General features: G+C 25.4%; 1 protein-coding gene across 4 annotated transcripts in view; it reads left to right on the top strand.

Annotated features, from left to right (window-relative positions):
• Positions 1-21,883, top strand: part of pdm3 (POU-domain protein pdm3) — a 257,264-nt gene that overhangs the window by 51,990 nt on the left and 183,391 nt on the right. For all 4 annotated transcript variants that reach the window (XM_088192304.1, XM_088192301.1, XM_088192300.1 and 1 more), the window contains exon 3: positions 20,741-20,874. In XM_088192304.1, coding sequence (XP_088048430.1) covers positions 20,764-20,874 — 111 coding nt within the window. In that variant the 5' untranslated portion in view covers positions 20,741-20,763. The remainder of the gene's footprint in view (positions 1-20,740; positions 20,875-21,883) is intronic.

Raw genomic sequence — 21,883 nt, 5'->3', positions numbered from 1 at the left:
ATTCAAAAAAACACGACTAATTATCCGTTAAATATTATGAGGTGATATTTTTTAATACATTTTAATGGCTAAATAAAAAAATTCTGCATAAAACATGCCTTTAGAAAATATATTGCAACGGTGGCTAATTTTTATATTGATTTGTAGCATAGAAAGAAAAATTAACTCGTACCTAAAAAAATATATTTCGATGTTAAAAAATACATTAAATTCCATTTTTGTCATGAGGCTCAGAATCATTGTTTTCCAAGGGCCTGGGATCGCTCTCGGTGGCCCTGGTTGTATGTAAATATGTTTAGATATGTTAGTGAAATATACAAAATTAATTTATATTAAAATTAATAAAAAAACTATCAATGTTTTTTATGATTTTTTTAATGTACTGTATGTTTGTTTCATAATTGCGCTTTTTTAAAGACCTCTACATTTTAACAACTTTAATCCCATTTTAATAAATTAAATCTGAATAATATAATTAAATATGTATTATAATATATTATTAAATATTTTTTTATAATTTTTAAAATATATTTTACAAATCAGTTTTTTTCTTACATTATTTTTTTATTATGTTATATTTTTTAATTTGCGACAATTTTTTCAGCCCTATTAAAATTTTAATTTTCAGTTCAAATTTTAAAAAGTCAGGATTAATCATCATTTAACAATTTTTCCTAAGTTAAAAAGCTGCTTAAATTTGAAGGCTTTTTTAAATGCGCCACTACATTTTTGTAACTTAATTGTGTGTTTATTAACATAAGCTTTTATATTATTTTAGTTAATAATTTTATACTTATAGTAATAATTTTTTATTTTTAATTTATGGTATGCCTATTATAATTGGTTGATAGAATCATCAATTAATAGTCAAAACTAATCGTTTTTTTATATATAATTACGAATCGTATTTAAAAAAAAATCGGTTTAGTTTTAGTTGCATATTTTTAGGGTAAAATTATAAATTTAGTGTTCTTTGATTTTTAGTACTAATACTTTTCTCGATTTTCTATATATTTTAATTTAAATAAATTATTTATAATCAGGTTAAAATACTACAATTTTAGGTTTTTTTTGGCCACATAGTGAGGCTACTTTTAAATGCGCTATTTTTATTATTTTCCTGTGTGTTATTAATTTTGATAACATAGAAAAAGGTTTTCTGATTTGTTATGTTTCATATTAAAAAAAGGCAAAAATAGCATTATAAAAACTTTGCAATAGCATATTTATACTACAGTATTTTGAAAGTCAATTAGTATCGATAAATGTTTTTTAAATTTGTTTTAAAATATATTAGATGTTCTTAACCCTTTAAGGAGTATCGCCGTACATGTACGGCGGTCGATCTTTTACTGTTTTGCGGTACCCCAGATATAATACATACTCCATATATAACTGATATTTATTAAAAAACATTACATTTATATATATTTTAAAGAGTATGAAATAAATTAACATAATAAATAATAGTTTATAATAATTTTATAATAAATTAGAAAAGCCTCTGAATTAAATTATTTATATAAAAAAATCCATAAAAGCTAAATAATATATAATAAATATGTAAAATAAATTAACGAAATTTAGTATGTAATAGAAAAGTGTTAAAATAAACTATTAAAAAATACTAATACAAACGAGTAGTAAAAGAAATCAAAGTTAAGAATCAGTGATTTTTTCAATTTAATAAAATAATAACTAATAAATAACAACAGAAATAATTATAAAAAAATACGAGTTTTTGTCACTCGATTAATTTAATTCAAGTAAATTAAATTTTGTCGATAAAGATAAAACCAATAAGTTGTTTTTATTTTGGATATAAAAATAAAATGCTCAGAATTTTGCTGCCAAATAAGATTTTTTAGATTAGTTGCTTAATTTAAATGTACCACTAAGTATTGCAATTTTTTTAATTTATCATAATTTTATCATAGTTTTTTTTTTATAATCATACTACACGATAAATTTGTAAAGTATATATGTACTTATGTGTATTGATTATAGTATAAGATATATAAATATTTAAAAAAAAAATGAGTTGTAAATCAGATTCTTTAAGTCATAAAATGTTGAAACAATCTGCTTGAGATATCTATCAGTTTCTTAACTGATTAATTTGTTGTATACGATATTTAAAACTTTTCTATTTAACAAAAACTTTCATCCGAAACGCTAATACGATACTTTGTTTACTTTATTTGTTGAAAAGCTATGCAACTCATTTATTGCTGTAAAAGTAATATTATTATAAAAGAATAATCGTCTGATTGTTCTCCGAATTTCGACAAGAAAAAACTGCAAATTAAAACAATACCTACATACGTTTTTATTAAAGCAATAAAATTGTATTAAAGAGCCGCATTACTCAAAGTCAGCTCATCAACGATTCCGTTAACGAGCCGCTCTTTATTTCTTTCTCTAATAATAACATTCGACACTGGTGAAATTCCTACGAAAAATCCTACGAGACAATTCGTCTTAAACGCCATAATTAATTTCGGTTAAACAATCGCATGAGAACTATTAAATCAAACACAATATGCGGTGGCTTACAATATGAAAAGCGATCTTTCGGCACACACTCGCATACATTATATTCTTACGAGAGATATATTATTGTACATAATATATCGAACATTATAATTACCATATAGCTTATCTAGACTGTATCTCTATAAATATTTCACGCTATCGTCTTACGAGGGGCATTTATATAATGAACAGTTCGCCCCAGCTATAAATCATCAATGTACGGAAGCCGATCAGAGAATTCTTAATGCATGCATACACATACATACACACATACAATCGATAGCTATATTTGTAATGATACGTTGTGCTACTTAATACTTTATATGTACGATAGAGATTTATTTTAAGAACGAACTTCTATAGAGTCAATTATGGAATCGGAATGTTATGAGAATAAAATTCGAGTGGAGTATAGAATTATTATTACAATTTTTGTACTGAATAAAATTTAAATTAGATTTGAAGATAAGATAAGGAAGCATTGCGGAAAATTGTTAAATAGTATTCAATATAAATATACATAGTGATTTATTTTAAGTCAATTATAGCATTTGTAATAAATATTTATTAATATATAAAAAATGTTTTTTATTGAATACAATTTGATTTTGATTAAGAAATTAATGTATAAAGATAAGATCTCGTAGCTTAGTGTAAAATTGTTAAGTTGTACAAAAGTTTATATGAATATATGTAGTGTGTGAGCAGCAACGTCGTGTTTTTAAGTAATAAAGATAAGAGTTTGATGTTGAAATTAATCTACGTACAAAGCTTTTTGTATATTTTGTAAAGCTTAAAATACATTAACATGTATTATTGTAAAGCATATGTTTTTAAATAAATGTCATTATAGCAATAATAATTTGCATTAACAAAATTATGATATATTATTTTTTTTTAATATCTTAAGGCATAATCATGAAGCTTCAAGGATAAGTAAAATATATTAGGATTTATTAAAAGTATACCTGCAATTTATTTTTGTAATTGATTCCACGACTTTTATTTAACATTTTTTAAATAGCAGATTGTTACTTAAATGTTGTGAATATTGCGCCATAAATTTGTAATATAATTCGCCATAATTTAAACGGGCATAATATAATATAATTAATAACAATCCATCCAAAATAATTACAAGAAATATCACATTATATAAGCATTAAATTTCAATGTTTTATAAATAGAAATTTGCAATTGAATTATATTTTTATTTAGAAAATATACGATAAGTTATTTTATTCTAAATTAAATTTATGTTAATTTTTAACGTTTAGTCAAATCAAAAATAACTATTATTTAATTTAATAGTTTTAAAATATGGGTTGTGATTTTGCAGATATCATTGGAAGAAAAAATGGTAAATTTAGATATAGACTTGTACTAATAAATCTTTTTATTCATTAGGCTTTAATTTTAAGTTAAGGTTGTAAAAGTGTTACATTGTTCATAATAAACATATATAAGGCTCTTGACATTTATGTGTGAATATTATTATTTAATTATTTTATCTCATGTATTATTGTGTATTTATTTTCAATAAATTGTATTTATTAAAATCCATATTTTAAAAATATTTTTAAATTAAAAATTTAGAATTTTTTTTAAAACATGATTTTAACATTGATCCAAATGATATTTTTTTATTACAGTAACTGTTTAATCTTAATGTTAAAGATATAACAATTATTAAATGTAGTTTTAAGTTGACTATTAACCCTTTTATTGTGGCTGATATTTTTGCGCGCTATTTAGAAATTTGTTAATATGTGTGGGGGCATCTATTCGTGCCATGTTTTTTTAAAATATTATGGTTCAATCAATTTAAGTAATTTATAGCTCTAAATTATACTAAATAAACATATTATTGGGCTCAAAAGTTTATGGCACTTTTAGGCGCCCAATGAGTACTAGCGATTTTTCTGATGACTTCTATAGAAGCCATCCGCGGTGAAAGGGTTAACAATACCTAAGAATAAAAGCAATATTGCTTTAGTTGATTTTTGGAAACTTGAATATGAATCTCTTGTATGGAGCATAATTTACAGATTTTATAAAGCAATTTTGTTGTTTATTTACTTTTAGATATAATAAAATATTGACGAAAGATCTATTTATATAAATAAAAATATTTTAAGCTACTAGAATGCTTGGGTCTTGATTTGAAAATATGCTTTAATTTAGAATTACTAGTAATAAGCAAATATTTTTTTAAGAATTTTTTTACGTAATACCGCATGTGTAAGAAAAAACTTATATTGCGATAACAATTACATTACATTAAAATTATAAATTTAATAAGTACACTTATAATATTTATTTTTAAATTTTAAAAAAACAAATAAGGAAAATATAAAGTATAGTAATACTATTTTGAATAATATGAAGTAATTTTAATTTTAATTTACTTGTAAATCCCCGAACGTAAGATATATGTTTTAATGTGACAACTATAGTTATATATTAGGCTATAAATATATACATATTTTTTTTCAACTGAATAATTACTTGAAACTATAAAAAAAGCTACTCAACAATTACAACTATCATTTAAGAGATAAGTGTACTTTTCATAGTTATTTATTCTTGTACATGTCTTGCCTTAACTATGCGAAAGCGAACTCGAGATACCGTTGGGGATATTTCTATATTTTTAATAGTTAATATTTTATAAAATGTCATCCTATTTTTCTATTAGAAAGCTCATGCTTATTGTTGAAGCAAGCATTTTATATTATACATAAATACATAGCTTTCCTATAAAAGAGATCTTGTACATAAACATGGTTTGCCTATGATCAAACTCTTATGTAATGCTTATTTTACCGTTCGATAAGACACTAAATCTGTACTATTTGTAGTATATTTAATTGTCTGTCCGATATGTATACAATATAGCTAGTGTATGCACAGACTAGAGCTCCATAATAAACTACTACAACAATTTGAAGACAATATGCAAGTAAAATACTTACTCTGGTAAATATAAAAAAAACAGACTAATATTTAAAAGACCTGTGTTGTAATTGCAATTAAACTTTTCTTATTATTTTATATCGTATCTAGAAGATCAAAATTAGTAATAATACTATATAGTAATAATAATTTCGATCGATTATCACAGATTATGTTTTTAATGATTTTCCTGATCCCATGGATGTATATCGTGAAAAATATTTCAACAAAACTATTATTTATTTTAAGCTGTAAGAATAGTCTTTAATTAATAAAATGTATAATACTGCTTTACAAATTTTGATTTCAGTTTGGTGTTTCATTACTTACTTAGTAGTTGTTAATTGTGTTTACCTGTCAATTTATGTGGGAATTTCTACTTATCATCCATATTTTCCAGTATATCCATATTTACAAAAAAAAAACAAACATAATTCTTTACATATATTTCATGTTATGAATTTTTATCCAAATTTATTTTTTATTAAATCTTTATATGAATCAGCATAAAATGTGTCAATTGGACCAATGTATATCATCAATAATTGCTTTAACAAAATATATCGTACAATAATGCAAATTCAATGACAATCTAAAAATCAAAGGGATAAAATCAAAAGTTTGAAATTTACGCACTATCGAAAAAATATATAATTAATATGCTATTAAGTCATAAACATCGGCAGGTCAGTTCTCTTTTTTTTGTCTTACTAGTGATTCAAAACAAACCATATATATTTAAGGTATTACCCTATTGTAAAACATTAAAGTGCAATCAATTCATAAATCAGAGAAATTATCTGAAACATTTAATTTTGTTATATGTTAAACTGCACAAGTTTTGGATTAGAATAATTGACATTGCAATTAAAATTTGTAAAATTAATGCAGATAATGCCTTGCATACGCAACGGTTACACTCAGACCAGTAATTAATCTTGGAAGAAAATATGGGTGAGCCCTAAATCTACCTCAGGAGGTGCCATATTTATAAAACGCTGATACAAATGGAGCAAACATTTTTGGACTTCAAGATATTGATTCACTGAGCTTAAACAAAGTCGAATTTAAAAAGAAGTTAGAAAAAACAGCCGCTTCTCTCTTCATGCCAACCCTGGTGCAGCTTGATTTTCACTATCCAGCTTTAGAGACGATTGGATTTTATGGACATTGACACAGAAAGAAGTCTGGGCGCATTTAATATCACAATAACACCATTAAATTAACTGTACGTTTTTTAATTTAATTGTTGCTCTATATCGATTATTTATCGAAAACTTTGTTTTAAATCAATTAAACACCCCTGATAAAAATACCAATAGATGCTTTTAAATAAAATTACTATATTTTTATAACAAAAACTATTATTTTGTGTTCTAAGACTTAAGTATGAATCGCCAGATTAGACAAATTGAAACCAAACAACTGCTTACGCAAACCCGACCGGTCGACTTCTCTCGTGGAATTTTCGCTCCCCGATACGACCAAAACACCACGGCTGAAACAACACGTGTCCGGCTCGGCTCTCTGTGTGTCACTCGGTCATCCCGACCCTCGTCCATTATTACTGGCGATGTTTGACGAGCGTATGGCAACACCGGTCCTCTCGCACTACATAGACCACGGGGCAATAAACGAAACGGGAATAATTAATTGCCCGGCGATCATTACGCTCCCGAAACTCACAACACAGCACAAAAATAGGGGCAAGTTCCCATTAAAGTTATTAAGTTAATGACCAAAGTCATTAGCGATTTTAATTTTTGATATTCTTATAGCCGCCGACTGACAGAAACAAAACCTCGTTTCTTTTTTTTTATTTGTAATTGTACGTATGGCATTCCCCGAGTCGGACTGAGGCTTATAAATGTATAATTAGTTGCTACTATTCGTAATTATTGTTTTTACGACCTTATGTGCCGAACAAGCGGCGCGATAATGAACGACTACACAAGTACAGGATGTACCGAAAGTCACCTCGAACGTTGCGATGCACTTTTGTGAAAGATTATGACTTATTTGAAAGCGAGAAACTACTTCCGCGCAGAACGAATGGTCAGAAAAGGGTCCGTGTGATGTTTAAATTAATGCTTCACTCACAAAGAGGATAACTTACATGACCAGTGGCTTAAAACTTGCACTGATATTTTATTAATATCTTATTAGTAAACACTATACTGATACATAAGTACTCAAAAGTATAGTTAATGCTATAAAAATATCATTCACAGTTTTTCATTATGTTATTTAATTATTATGGGCATGGCAGCCATATAAAAATATTATGTGTTTGCTGAACTTGCAGTCAGGCGTTTATTTTTGTAGTAGTGTTATATATTAATATATATTCTTGCTTTGTGAGATCATCGTCTTTCGTATGAGTGCTCGGCTTATTTATTTTAGACTATAATACGACGCAATTAATCCATTTATTGATGTTGTAACTACTAATTAGCATAATTATATAAATAGGGGAATCTCTTTTGTTCGGGAGCATTCTGTAAAATAACTTTAGTCATCTGACCGATAAATATCGATTTTCATAGAGTAGTCGCAGATCTATAACAGTATCTTCGTATTAAAATATACATAAATGTGAGAATATAAATATTACGATATTAAGTCATATATATCGGCAGGTCAGTTGCATCTTTTGTCATACTATAAAATGTCAGTTATATATATAAAAATAAATATCAGTGTTTTGTAATTTGATGTATCGTTTAATTAGATATTATTGTATTTATTAATACTTATATGATATTTAACTGCAATATATGTTTTATTTTTATATATTATTAAAATATAAAATTAATTACATGTCAATAATATAACGTAAAAAAACCACAAAAATATTTTATAATAATCAAAACCGAAGCCTAATTTCCACATTCAATAAATTATAATTTTTACATACATAATCATATATTCACTAGATTAAACACCTCCAGGCAATAGTTTCGAAACATGTTTAGTATTAAAAACAAATATATTTCTACAGCCCAATATATTCATATTGAATTTTTACGACTTTTTTAAAAGATAATTTTTAACACTCCCAAGACATAAACACCAAAATTTACAACGTAATCACGTTTAACTCGTTTTTTAATTATTTACTTAATCGCGTCTATGTATTAATTAGATTTTATAATCCGAATTCATTAGACAACAATTATTAATACGGATCATCGTAATCTTGTTTCGCTTTATTTCTGTCAAGGTTTGCCAACGTATTAAAAACACATACGAATGTGTTTCTAATTATATACACATGTATGGATCTGTGTATGAATACGTAATATATAATATAAATTTATACATGTGTGGAATTATAATTACGTTGAAACATTAGCCATTAGGCATGTGAACCTATTGCGATCTTGGTTTATTACCATAATTTTGTAATTAAATTAATAAGCTGGCCCGTATGAAAAGATATTAAATTTTTTGTTTGAAATCAGCCATGCCATAAGAATGAAAGAAACTGGATCGATTACTGCAGGGGCGCTCAACCGAAACGCCAATAATTAATCTCGTTTATATGAATTTGTAGCGCCTAAAATAAAATGATTGCTATGGGAATAATGCGTGAGAGACAATCATCTTCATTTCCGATAATGCGACATGGCAATGGTTAATTTTAGTTTTTATGTTAATTTGTTTTTAAATACACATTGCCGACGTTATTATTGCGGCCTTCGCGTATGTATGTCTTTGTCGTAATTTATTACCTATTGTTAATCAATGTTATCATTAATGCACATTAAATACAATGTCTCATGCAAATAATTAAAAAATGTGTAATTTGTAATTGTTAATTACTTTTAGAAAAGAGCTTCGTTTCGCAACAGATTTTAATTATTGGAATGTAATAAAAATATTTACATATTTACGTGTGCCATAAAATCTTTCAATATTTGCATAATTAACTATAAGCGTGCAATATTTTTATGTTAGGATTATAATAAAATTAGTAAAGCAGTACTTTTATCCAAAAGATAATAAGCAAAATAATATTTTTTTATTTAAAAACAAATAAAGTCGTTTTCATACATTTTTTTTATTAAAGTTTATGAATATGGCTGAAATTATAAATTCATGTGTATTTTTATCCATTTTAAGCAATCAGATCGCAAACAGTTGTCGACTACTGCGTTATTAGCCTATTATAGAATGCTGCTCGAACCAGGTTAATGAACACACTAAGTACTAATTTTCTATATAACTTGTTCAAGTATTAGTTTTGTGTACCGAGTAAAAATGGGTAAATATAGTAGCAGTTGTTATGGCGCCTTCTAATTTTACTTTGTTCACCTGGCAACATCGCTTAATAAGTAGTGACTGTTGCAACATAAATACTCATTATAAACGATTTTTCTAATAATTTAATGTGACATTTGAAAGTACTATTAAATAATTTTATAATTCAATTTTGCAAACACGCTAGTAATTCATATATAATAATAGAATTTATCTAAGGTCGAATCGAATTAACATAATGCCATAAATTGCATTAGCATAATACATAATCTTGCTATAATATATATTAAATAAATTATCTCTGGCTCAGTAGCAGACGCATGATTATGTTTAATTATAATCAAGACTTAAAAATAACGATCATTTTTAACTTTCTAATAAGCATGTTTGTTCTCAGTGATGATTGTGTTATAAAACATTTTATGATCTTTTAAATTAAAATTATTTAACTTAAATATAAAAAAATGATTTAATGAACAGGAAATAAATACAGAATAAATTTAATTGTATGTAACTTTTAATTATTTTACTATAAAAGATTATAGAAAATAAATTAAATCTCTCCTTATTTTTTATATTGTAATATGTTTAATCAACATTTTTTTGATATTTATATGGAGCCATATAAATTAAAATAAATTTTTATCTGCTATAGAACATTTTTTATAAATATATTTATTATTATTATTAAAAGATAAAGTCACCAAAGTAATAAGCAAAAATAGTTTGATAAATCTAAAAATTGATTTGCATCATTTAGCTATTTTTAGAATATATGTATGTTAAATTCAAAATATGTTTAATATTGTAAACAAGTAAGGTTTTGATTGTTTTTAATCATTATAGACCATTTGGTTGTTACCTAAAATTATATATATGTATATAGTTTATGTTAATATAAAGGCTAAACAAATCAAACCTTTTGAAATTAAATACATTAGAATATATGTAGTATATATTATGTTAATGTTTTAGTGAAAATAAAAATGTTCTTAAAGTATATATTTCATAACATTTTAATAAATTATATGAAGACTATTAAAACCAGATAAGGCTACAATAATCAAGTGTATTTCTATACATACATATCTGTAAAAGTTTTTTAAGTAAAAATAGTTTATGGAGTATTTTTAATAATCGACATTTTTAAACAATATCTATAGATTTTTTTTATTTATTATTATCGAAATCTACCTAATGGTATTTATATTATTACCTTTCCAATATTTTTTAAAAGTATTTATAATAAAAGTATTTAATTTAATATTTTTAAAAAGTATTTTAAATGAAATTAAAAAATGTAGCGAAATCTTTTTCTTGTATTTATATCAAGATCTACTTAAAAATATTATTTTATCAAATAGTAAAAATTTACCTAATGATATCGAAATCTATATTTAAAACAAATCTGTAGAAATCTAACTTAAATCGAAATTTACCTAATAATACTTAGTATTTATTTATATATTAATCTATCCAACATTATTTATATTTACTCAAAAATCTACTTATATCGAAATTACCCTCATATTTGGTATTGAAATCCAACAAATTATATTTTTATATAAATCTACCTGATAAGTGTTTTTATTAAAATCCATTAAATTTTATTCATTAATTTATAATCTTTTTACATAATAATGTTTTCATCAAAATCAGCAAAATTTATTTGTAACGAATACCGAAATAACAAAATTTCCAGTATAACGAATCTTCCATTTGTCCCCGAAATACTTTCATTCAAAATGTTTTCATTGTAACGAGCACTGATCTCAGTATAACGAAATATTTTGATCCGAATTTAAGAATGACGTTAGAACTTAACATAATATTTTTACATAACTTTTTTTATAAAACATTTTTTAACAAATTTTATTGTGTTTATTACAGTATTGTTAAAAATTTTGTAAGAGGTTTTTTTGGTGCTGTAGTAATATGGTAATTAAAAATAAAAAAATCATCTTTCTTACATTCAACGTAACGAAAGTTTTTCTTCGGTCCCGTGAGCTTCGCTATACTGAGATTTCATTGTAGTATGTTTTTGTATCAATATCTATCTAATATTCACCTAATAATATGTATTTAAAAATCTATTTAATCTCGATAATTATTCAACATTTTTCTACATGCAAGTTAACAAATTTTATATGTTTTCCATCAAAATATGGCAAATAATATTTTTATAATGTATTTTAATTAAAATCTATTAAATGGAGAACAAATACTATATCTAAATATTTTTATTGGAATTTAAATTTATTTAAAAGTATATATGTATTTATGTCGAAATTTACTTAAAAATTGTTCTATTAAAATCTACCTAATATTTTTTTTATTAAAATATACCTACCAATATATTATTTTTAACAAAATTTACCTAATAGTTATTTTTATTGACATCCATAAAATAGTATCTATTTATATTATATAAAGATATTTATAATATTATTTGTTAATGTTTCTATCAAAATCCACCTAAAAGTATGTAATTGTATTGAAATCTTATAGAAATTTAAGCAATATATATTTAATAATTTTTCTATCAAAATAAAAATCCTAGTAAAAATAATAGTATTTCTATCAAAATCTGAGCTTAAAAATAGCACAATATATATTTCGAGTACTTTATATTGGTAGTAAAAATGGATTATAACAACTAAATAATAATATTGTTAAGCACATATTATAGTTAAAATTAGCATAGAGATGATTTTAAAAATCATTTGGTTGTTTACTAAATTCGATATTATTAATTGTCCCCTAATTTTTCATTTATTAAAAGTGTTAAATAAAATATTTTTAAAACATTATATTATATTACATATACAATTTTATTTTAATAAATATATATTGTTATGTATTACAGAAGGCTTTATTTATTTATAAAAATATTGTCTTTGAACCTATTAGCGAAGTGGGAAACTGACAATACTGTTATATAGTTTCCGGTACTTATCTATTTTATGGATAAGACATAATACAGCAGAAATGACTAGATGACGTCAATGATAATGATTGCATATATTATATGATTCAAGAGAATCATAAGTATGCTTAGTATTGTATTGTTGTGAAATAGGCTTTAAGTTAATTTTATACCGATGCAATTTATTATTTTTTCTGTTAACGAAACTCCCAAATGCCATGGAATACAGAAGTTTGTTTGCCCTATATATTCGCAATTCTGCAAAATAATTGGGTCATAAATACTAAGTGATTATCATATCCCTTTTGAAAAAAGAATAACTCTGCGAAAGCGATTCATTCCTGCTTGCAGATGTGGTGTATGCAAAGCAGGCAGGTGCATAATTTATATGGTGCATATTTGCATTAGGAATTCGTGTTTTAATTTTGGCAGATGGAAAATCGGTTATCTATAAAGCAATGTTTACGTAGATCCATTATTTTGTAGATATATAGGCATATAAGAACATGATTTTAAATATAATCCTTAATATAATTGTATTATTACTACTTGTTGTTTCACTTAAATTTGCGGATTTTTTGCCTTATTAACATTTTTAATATCTCATACATATGTACGTATGATTCTTAAATACATGAATACTTATGTTTTATTATATACATATGATATTTAAGCATCAATTACGTACAAGATTAAAGCAGTTATGGTTAAATAATTAGCGATTGCCTTTATGGTTTTAACTTCTTTAATGAGCGGTTTTATTGCGAGTAGATTGTGAATAATTTATGAACCGGAAATGCATTATTTTATTGTTCTTTTTCTGTTCTTCCTTTTTTAATTAGTTAAAGCGCTGTGTTGATTTCAGTTATACCATTTCCGTATGCATGTTATATTATATTACATTATATATATGTATTTGGATGCATACCACAAATTATTTAAGAGAAAAAGTATTTCTAAGTAGTGATAAACTATAAAGATTAGCGTATAATTTTTGACCTACTTTCGTAATAGGATGGAATATATATTTTTAATAAAATAATTATTTAATTAATTTATTAACATAATATCTAATTGTATAATTTTAAAATAATTAAAAAAAAGCACTTATAAAATATATAGTAATTATAAAAAAAGTATATGATATTATAATTTAGATTGCAATGTGTAAAAGGTGTTTCTTTATTTCATTTAAGATACTCACAATATTTTTATTTCTGTTGATTGTATTAAAAAAATTATTCTATTAATTTACACCTCTGTACAATTTCTTGTATTAGATTTAAGGGTAGATCAGTATGAAAAAAATAGTACTACCAAGGAGTATTGTACAAAGTTGTTAATAAATATAATAATATATTTAAAACAACCTACAAAAATAAAAATATTGTGGGTTTCATTATTAAAATAAAAAAAAACACCCTTATACATCAGGACATAGTATGTACATCTTTATTTCTTATAAAATATCATGGTAACATTTTATTTCTAACTTGTATGAAAATACTACAATTTTTCAATATGAATATCTAATATTTTTATTATACTTTTTTATCCAATTAGTAAAACAATTTTTATATAAAATTTCTCTTTTTGCTATATTTTGTAATTTTTGTAACATTATATTATTTAATTCAATAGGCATGTATAATATAAGGTGAGGAAATATATTACTACTTTAGATTGTTTTGTATGGAAACATAACATGTGTTTGGTTTAAAATGTTCCTTAAAATTAATTTTAAAATATTTTTTATATAACATAATTATCTTTAATTATTACTGTATTATTACCCAATTAAATAGTTCATAGTTAAGATTATTATTACATTGTATAATATTTTTTCTAAAAATAAAATTTATATATATTTAAAATTGTTATGTGAAATTCATTAATTAACTTTAATTGCAATTTTTATATAAAACTGTTTTTAATTGCATTTTTGTGATTGATTATGATATATTAAAATGCAAAGTAATTTTAAAACCACTTAAAGCTAAGTTTTTTTACAAGATAGTGATACATAAAGTCGACTATCGTATTTATTCTTTTAATATACATTTTTTCAGCATGATATTTTTATGGTTACCTATCTTTTTAGTATGTTAAACTATGCAATATGGTTTTATTATTAATTGGCGTAAAAAGGACAAGAAAAAAAAACCTTAGTATTTATGGCAAAGATTTATAAAAAAAAATATGTGTACAAATTTTACTTAAAAATATATACAAAACTGTTACAAAAAAATACTGTTGATCGCAAAAAAAAAGAATTATAAATGTAACTACAAAAGCAAAAAAATATAATAAACATTTTTTGTAGCATTTTTAAACACGAAGGCCGACAATATTTGTAAAAAGATAATTATACATTACGCATATAATTGTACATATGTTTTCATTATGGAAAAACATTCATACAATATTTATATTTTATTTTATATGTTTAATGAACTAACTGTCATTGCGACCCTTACACCAATATATGAGGGACGATCATAAAAAATCACAATTGAGATCAATATTGGATGCATAGCTTATGTTTATTATTATTTATTATTTATTTTATTTTATTAATTTATTTAGCTTAATAGCTAATCTTTACATCTAACAAATTTAGTAAACATATATAAAAATATATAAAAAATACATAACAGAAAGAAAAAATAAAAATATACAATAATAAAGTCTTGATATTATAATTTATTTCTATATGTACGAAGGTGTTTTTTTATTCCATTTATGAAACCCGTTATATTTTTGCTGTTTCGGATTTCTCTTGGAAGACTATTATATAAATCAAAACCTCCGTACATAATTCCCCTAGCCGTACTCGTTTTCTTATACTTAATTATCTTTAAATTTTCTTTATTTCTAGTATTATATTTATGTACATCTTTATTTCTTATTAAATACTTATTAAAATATTTTGGTAACATATTATTTTCTAACTTATATATAATACTAAAACATTCATACTCAATATTTCTTGAACATTCAACCATTTTAATCTATCAATCATACTTTTCCAATTAGTTAATCTATTTTTATTTAAGATTACTCTCATTGCCCCATTTTGTAATTTTTGCAACATTTGTTTATCTAATTTATTTAACATATTTAATAGTGTTGCACAATAATTAAAATGTTTAACACACACATTTTGTCACACTTGATGATTTGGATAAAAAATGTTTTAGTGATATTTAAATTTAAAAAAAATATTTGCAATAAATACAATAATTTAGAGAAACGTATAATTAAACATTATTTGGTATGATTTAAAAAAGATAATACAATCACTTCCATCTATTGGAAAGTTCAGAGTAACTCTAAAATGTGAGTAATTTTTGTAGTATAGGCAATTAAAATTTTTTTTGACATTTTTAGCTGTAAGTCAATCGATCTTAAAAAACACATAACGGAGGGAAATAAATAATAAAATATTTATAAACACAAACAATTAATCCGAAAAACGATAACAAATCGTAATCTCAGTTTTTATTAAATTATAAAAAAAACTATTAAATTATAAAAAAACATCCTAAAAATAAAATTCCAATTTGTTATATAATTTTTGCAAAATTTTAATATATCTTTGTTAAAAATTGGCAACATCTAATATGACGGTTTAAATTTTCTTATAGTTTGATGATATTGTAGATTAACCGTCATTGCGGCTTCTAACCTTGTTTAATTTTACTTTCAAGGAGCAATCACATAACATACTAATTTAAAAAGCAATACTCTTAACGCATGACATGTTTGATAATTTCACGCATGCGCAATTGCCGAATAGGCCGCACAAACGCCACAGGGCTCATATGAATCACCATGCTTGCCAGGAAACCCCTTTACATACCCTTGCATTATGTAATTTTAATAATCGCATTTTTCATCGACGCAAATAAGGGCTAAAATTCGATTCCACGTGTCCGAACATAATGAGCTGGGGAGAGTTAGAGTTGCGCGGCTGAAACGTCGTAAACGCCATCACTCATCACTAACCGAAACGTTCACAAATCGTTCATTCATTAAGGACACTTTTTGTATTTTTTATAGGTACTTTTGTGTAATGGTACTTGTGTTACTTTTTTCGTGCGCAGAGCATGGCATTTCGATCGTCGGAGGCGATAAGTGCAATTTATCGTGTGCAACGTGTCTGGCACTTACATAAACAATCGCATCGCACATGTTGCAACGAAACGCTTATGTCGCAATAATGTATGCATCATGTTTGTGCATATGGGTATGTAATTAATATTTAATTTTCAAGCGAACGGCTTGTAAAAAAGATGATTGTTCATAATTAAAGTTGCATTAGCGAGGAATATGTGTCGTTGGAGAAAAAGTATAAATGACTTATTACCTCTTGTTGTATGCGTCATATTTGTATGTAAAGATGTATTGTGACACTTAATGATATTTAATATCAGATTTGCCTTTTTAAAACAATATAGTTTTTAATTTTAATTTTAAAAATATAGAATTCATAAATCTACTAACTCTGATTACAGTTTCAGTTTCACTGTATATAACAGTGAAATTTTTGTATATATAATATATAGTTTTAGGCAATTAAGTTATTTTTAATATTAAGTAATATTCAGATATTATTTTTTTAAGTTTACTTATTTCGTTTCTAATGATCTGAATTTATCGCGAATATTATCAGTCAATTTTATTTTATGTTCAATTTGAAATGTTTAGTTTTTTTATTTTAATTAATTCAATAATTAATTCTGTAAGTCTATTTCATTTATGAATGCGTGGATAATATTTTTATTTCAGCTTGTTTGATTACGGTTGTTAAATAATGAATATCAACGTTGATTGTTTTAGTATCCGTTGAGGTATAATTTTGACGTTTAACCACTAGATTTTAATCAGCATTATAAAAATTAACCTTGACCTTACCTTTTAGTATATAAACACAGGAAGGTAATACAAGGACTAAGATCTGAGCATTACCCTTAACTAACAGAATATATAAAATAGACGGTGTCATGCGGTTGGTAATTTTGGTTAATTGTATCGCTGTCATGTATAAGTGATTTCGCTTAAAAAATTCCAATGCGCGTATCTAGTGTTTAAATCACCAAACAAGTCCAAACACAGCATCTAAATCGCACCGGGTCAGTTAATGTTTTAGGGAACTAAACCCTGCAACCAAAGTATTTTGATTTTTTTGTAAAAAAACGTAATATTTTTTAGCATGTGATTTCGTTTTCTTATTTAAAGATTTTGTCAGTTTTTAGTAGGTGCGTCAACTGCACTAACAATAGGCCTTGAATGTATGTTTTGTTCATGAATTTTCAGAAATCAATAAAATCTAGATCATGTGGAAGATTTTTTTTTGATTTCACTTGGAAAACTATTGCTCGTATTTTTTGGGGCAAAATTTTAATACAAGTATTGTCAGAATTTATATTATATGGATCAGAATTTTTATTTAAAGTCAGAAATAAATATAAGTTAGTCAGAATTTATATTAAATGGTTAGTATTATTTAAACAGACAATCAGAATATTTTTTTTATTTAGTTTAGTATTTATTAGAGTTCATTGGTCAGTATTTATAAATAAAAGCTAGTATTTATATTAAATGATCTTTATTTTAACCTCAAAGTCCGGTTTATTTTGACAGATTTTAATGCACATGATCGTCCTATGTTCTAAATCTGGTCGTTCTATATTTTTATTCTGACCGTATGCTATTTTCATTCTGATCATTTAATATTTATTTTGACCCTGAATAATATAATTATGACCAGTCTGTTAATAAAATTCTGATCGAGATTTGATTTTTATTCTAACCCAAAATTGCTTTAAATTTTGACTATTTAATTTGTTGCCAAATATAATTTTATTTTATGTTTAATTTTAGTTTAAAGTGAATTATTATGCGTGTTTATGCAATTTTTTTGTAATAATCACAATTGTATAGTATGTTTTTTAACAATACCTAAATAAAAAATAATTTTAAGTTCACAATTTCAATTACATCTGCTTGTCATATATGATGTTTTTCCAATCAATTGTCCAATTTAAAGCAAAATAAATAATAAAACCAAACTTGTTGTTATGTATTTTTAGCTTTTAAATATTCTTGATATGAATACAATGAAAATAAATTTTCATTGAATAGTAATGTATTATAAATAAATTAAAACTGTCATTACTTTCTTAACAACTTAATTTAATATCTAAGTCTTGGCTAACTAGTATGCATATTAATAATTTTCGAGTCTTCAAACAATACTTACGTACATACTTTTGACACACCCTATACATTTTATTAATGATATGCTATAAAACAATCGCATTCGTACAAACGTATTATGACCCCTTGTCCGTATAATAATTACAATAACGCCGACAGGGGGGACTTTAAAAAAACACCACAAGCGGGGCGAGAGGGAGGGAAATCGTGACTTTAGACAATGCCCGGCAGATTTGCTGGCAAAAAATGCTTAAAAATTGAATGCAACCCCAATGAGCAGGGGTGTATTTTTAAGTGGTGCACTTACGGTTAACAATGGACTTGGGATAGACTTTGGGTACGGGGTCGATTTTGGTCTAATTGTGATAATTTATGCGTGAGCCGATCGCTGAAAGGCAAACAGTGGGGTCTGCAGGACCCCGCGGTCTCTACAGGGAGCCCGACTATTATTTTTATAGTTCTGGAAATTATTAAGGACATTTGTACGACGGACCGCAGAACAACGGGGGAGAATTTAACACTTGAGTTGCAATGACTATTCAATTTATATTTTATAAAAAATATTTCTGTGGCTAGAAAAGTATATATTATAGTTATTTACTTCAGTTATAATCTAAGTAATACACATATATTTTTTCTGTGAAATAATCAATGAGCTTCTCTGATATTTAAAAAAAAAACATTCACAAAAAGTGAACAATTTGAGTAATTCAGTGACATGCTTGAAAATGAACCATAAAAATATTTAAAAAATTATCTTTTAGGCGAAAAAGTTTTAAATGTAAATAATCCATTGTATTAGGTTTTCCTCAAATTAACGATGGCAGAATTTTTATCAAGTAAACAATTTATACAAAACTGCAGATTATATGAATTTCTTTAAAAATATCGGCAACTACTGCCACTAAAAATATTTGTAAAGTGGTTAGTGATTAATTAAATATCTGTAAATATCAATGACGAGTTCAAAAAGTCAAACGAAAAATTAAATATTGTATGTGGAAGATCAGCAAAGATAAAGGAAGATGTCTTGGTTGTAGAAATGGAAGCTAATCCTACTCACACTATCCATCAGATGGCCGTGAAATTAATCCAGCTTGATTCAACAGTGCATAGACACATTATGAATATTGGGAAGGCTTGGAGTCTATGTGTATGAATTCCACATTATGTAGAGTAAATAGTACAAAAATAACTAATAAGATTTTTTTATATGCAGCTTGAATCAATTTATGTTATTACGATATTTTTTGAAATTAAAAATACAAACCAATGTTAAATCACACATAAATTGCTTAACATCATAAATATATCAGTTACGATTTTATTAATCTCTAAGGTTCACTGCATAATGTATTTTATACATATATCATAAATAATATAATTTGTAATAATTTTTTTAATGAATATTGATTATGAATATAAGTATTCGTGGAAGGCATGCTTTAAATATTGAATGTAATAATTTAAATGTAATCGTAGAATTTTATTTATGACTTGAAATTCTAGGAAATTATATGAATATTTTTCATAAATTAATATACATAACATATTATATTATATTACTAATAAATTATGCAAATATGCTGTTTTTCGGACAAAATATGTAATAATTAATAATATATTATTTTATATTGCTTTTTCTATGGACTGGTTCATGTTTTAGATCAATAAAGCAAATGGAAATACGCAATACCTTGAAAAATAATAGAAAAATATTTAATGGATATATATTAATTTATGTTGGAATAATTAATAAATGGTTCGGCCATGAAATGACATAATGTTGTACATTTGTAAAAGAGTGTGTAAGGCTATATATTTTATTTTTTGTTTTAGACGAGTCAGGATGCGAGGCTGACATGGCTGAGGGCGGAGGGACCCCAGGAGCTACCAGCCAGGGAGGTCAGGGAAGTCAGGGCAGCATCAGCGGCGGCCACCCGAAGGATTCTGAATCTGCGAACAACGTAGAGGTTAGTCAGTATTTTTTTGATTAATTTTATTATATTAATTTTCATTATGTATTGAGTTTTTTGCAGACAATTATATGTATAATTAGACAATCCATACTTGTCGACTTGAAACATAACTTTCACCTCAAAAAGCGTTGCACCTCTCCTCTGCTTTTAAAATCTCATGAATTTAAATGGCTACCGGTTCTGTTTCATCGGACGTTAAATATGTATGCAAATTATATAGCGCATTAATATCAAACATTACTCATTACAATAAAAATACAATTAACAATGAAATGTAACGTTGCGTCGCCGTCGGTGATTAAAAAATGTATATACATTTTTACATAAATAATTTATTAGAAATCGACCGTTGGAAACGTTGGTATTACGAAACTAATCAAATCTTCCGAATCGACACCCGAGGGCACGATAATATTTTTAATAGCGGCTTATTAATGATTATTTTGGTAGCGACCGCTACAGGGTGGGACTAGTAATTATATCTAACGATCTCGATTCATAATTTGTAATCAGCAGAGTTTGACGATTCTTGTCTTGTGGCACCGAAAAGAGGAAAATGTAAATCATGTCCGACTACTACTGCGGTTGCCGCAGCTCTAATTAGGAACGCAAGTTTATTGTTGTTGTGAGACAGTTATATATTTATATATTTTTTGTGGTACCTATGTAAATGTATCGTGAACGAATTCCGATTTATAAATGAGTCGATTCGTTAAAGCAGCTCTTTAACGACGTGCAGCTGTAATATCTTATGCAGAAAAAATCCGTCTTTATTTCGTTTCAGTTCAAATATTTTGTAGTTCTTTATATAGTACATACATTGAATCCCACTGATGCACTGATGATTTTATTAAATGTTTCTGTGAGAGTCTGATGTCTTTAATGAAAATCAGCGCCTCTTTTCAGCTTCAAAGTTTATCACGAAAGGTTTCTAAGATGGTTTGAGTTTGATAAACTTATTAACATAGCATAGAATAAATGTTATTTTTACGAGCTAACTGCG

This window comes from Plectrocnemia conspersa, unplaced genomic scaffold (assembly GCF_051122295.1).
Source record: "Plectrocnemia conspersa isolate PC_06_02 unplaced genomic scaffold, ASM5112229v1 ptg000009l, whole genome shotgun sequence".
Classification (NCBI taxonomy): Eukaryota; Metazoa; Arthropoda; class Insecta; order Trichoptera; family Polycentropodidae; genus Plectrocnemia; species Plectrocnemia conspersa.
This window is presented reverse-complemented; position numbering and strand designations above follow the sequence as displayed.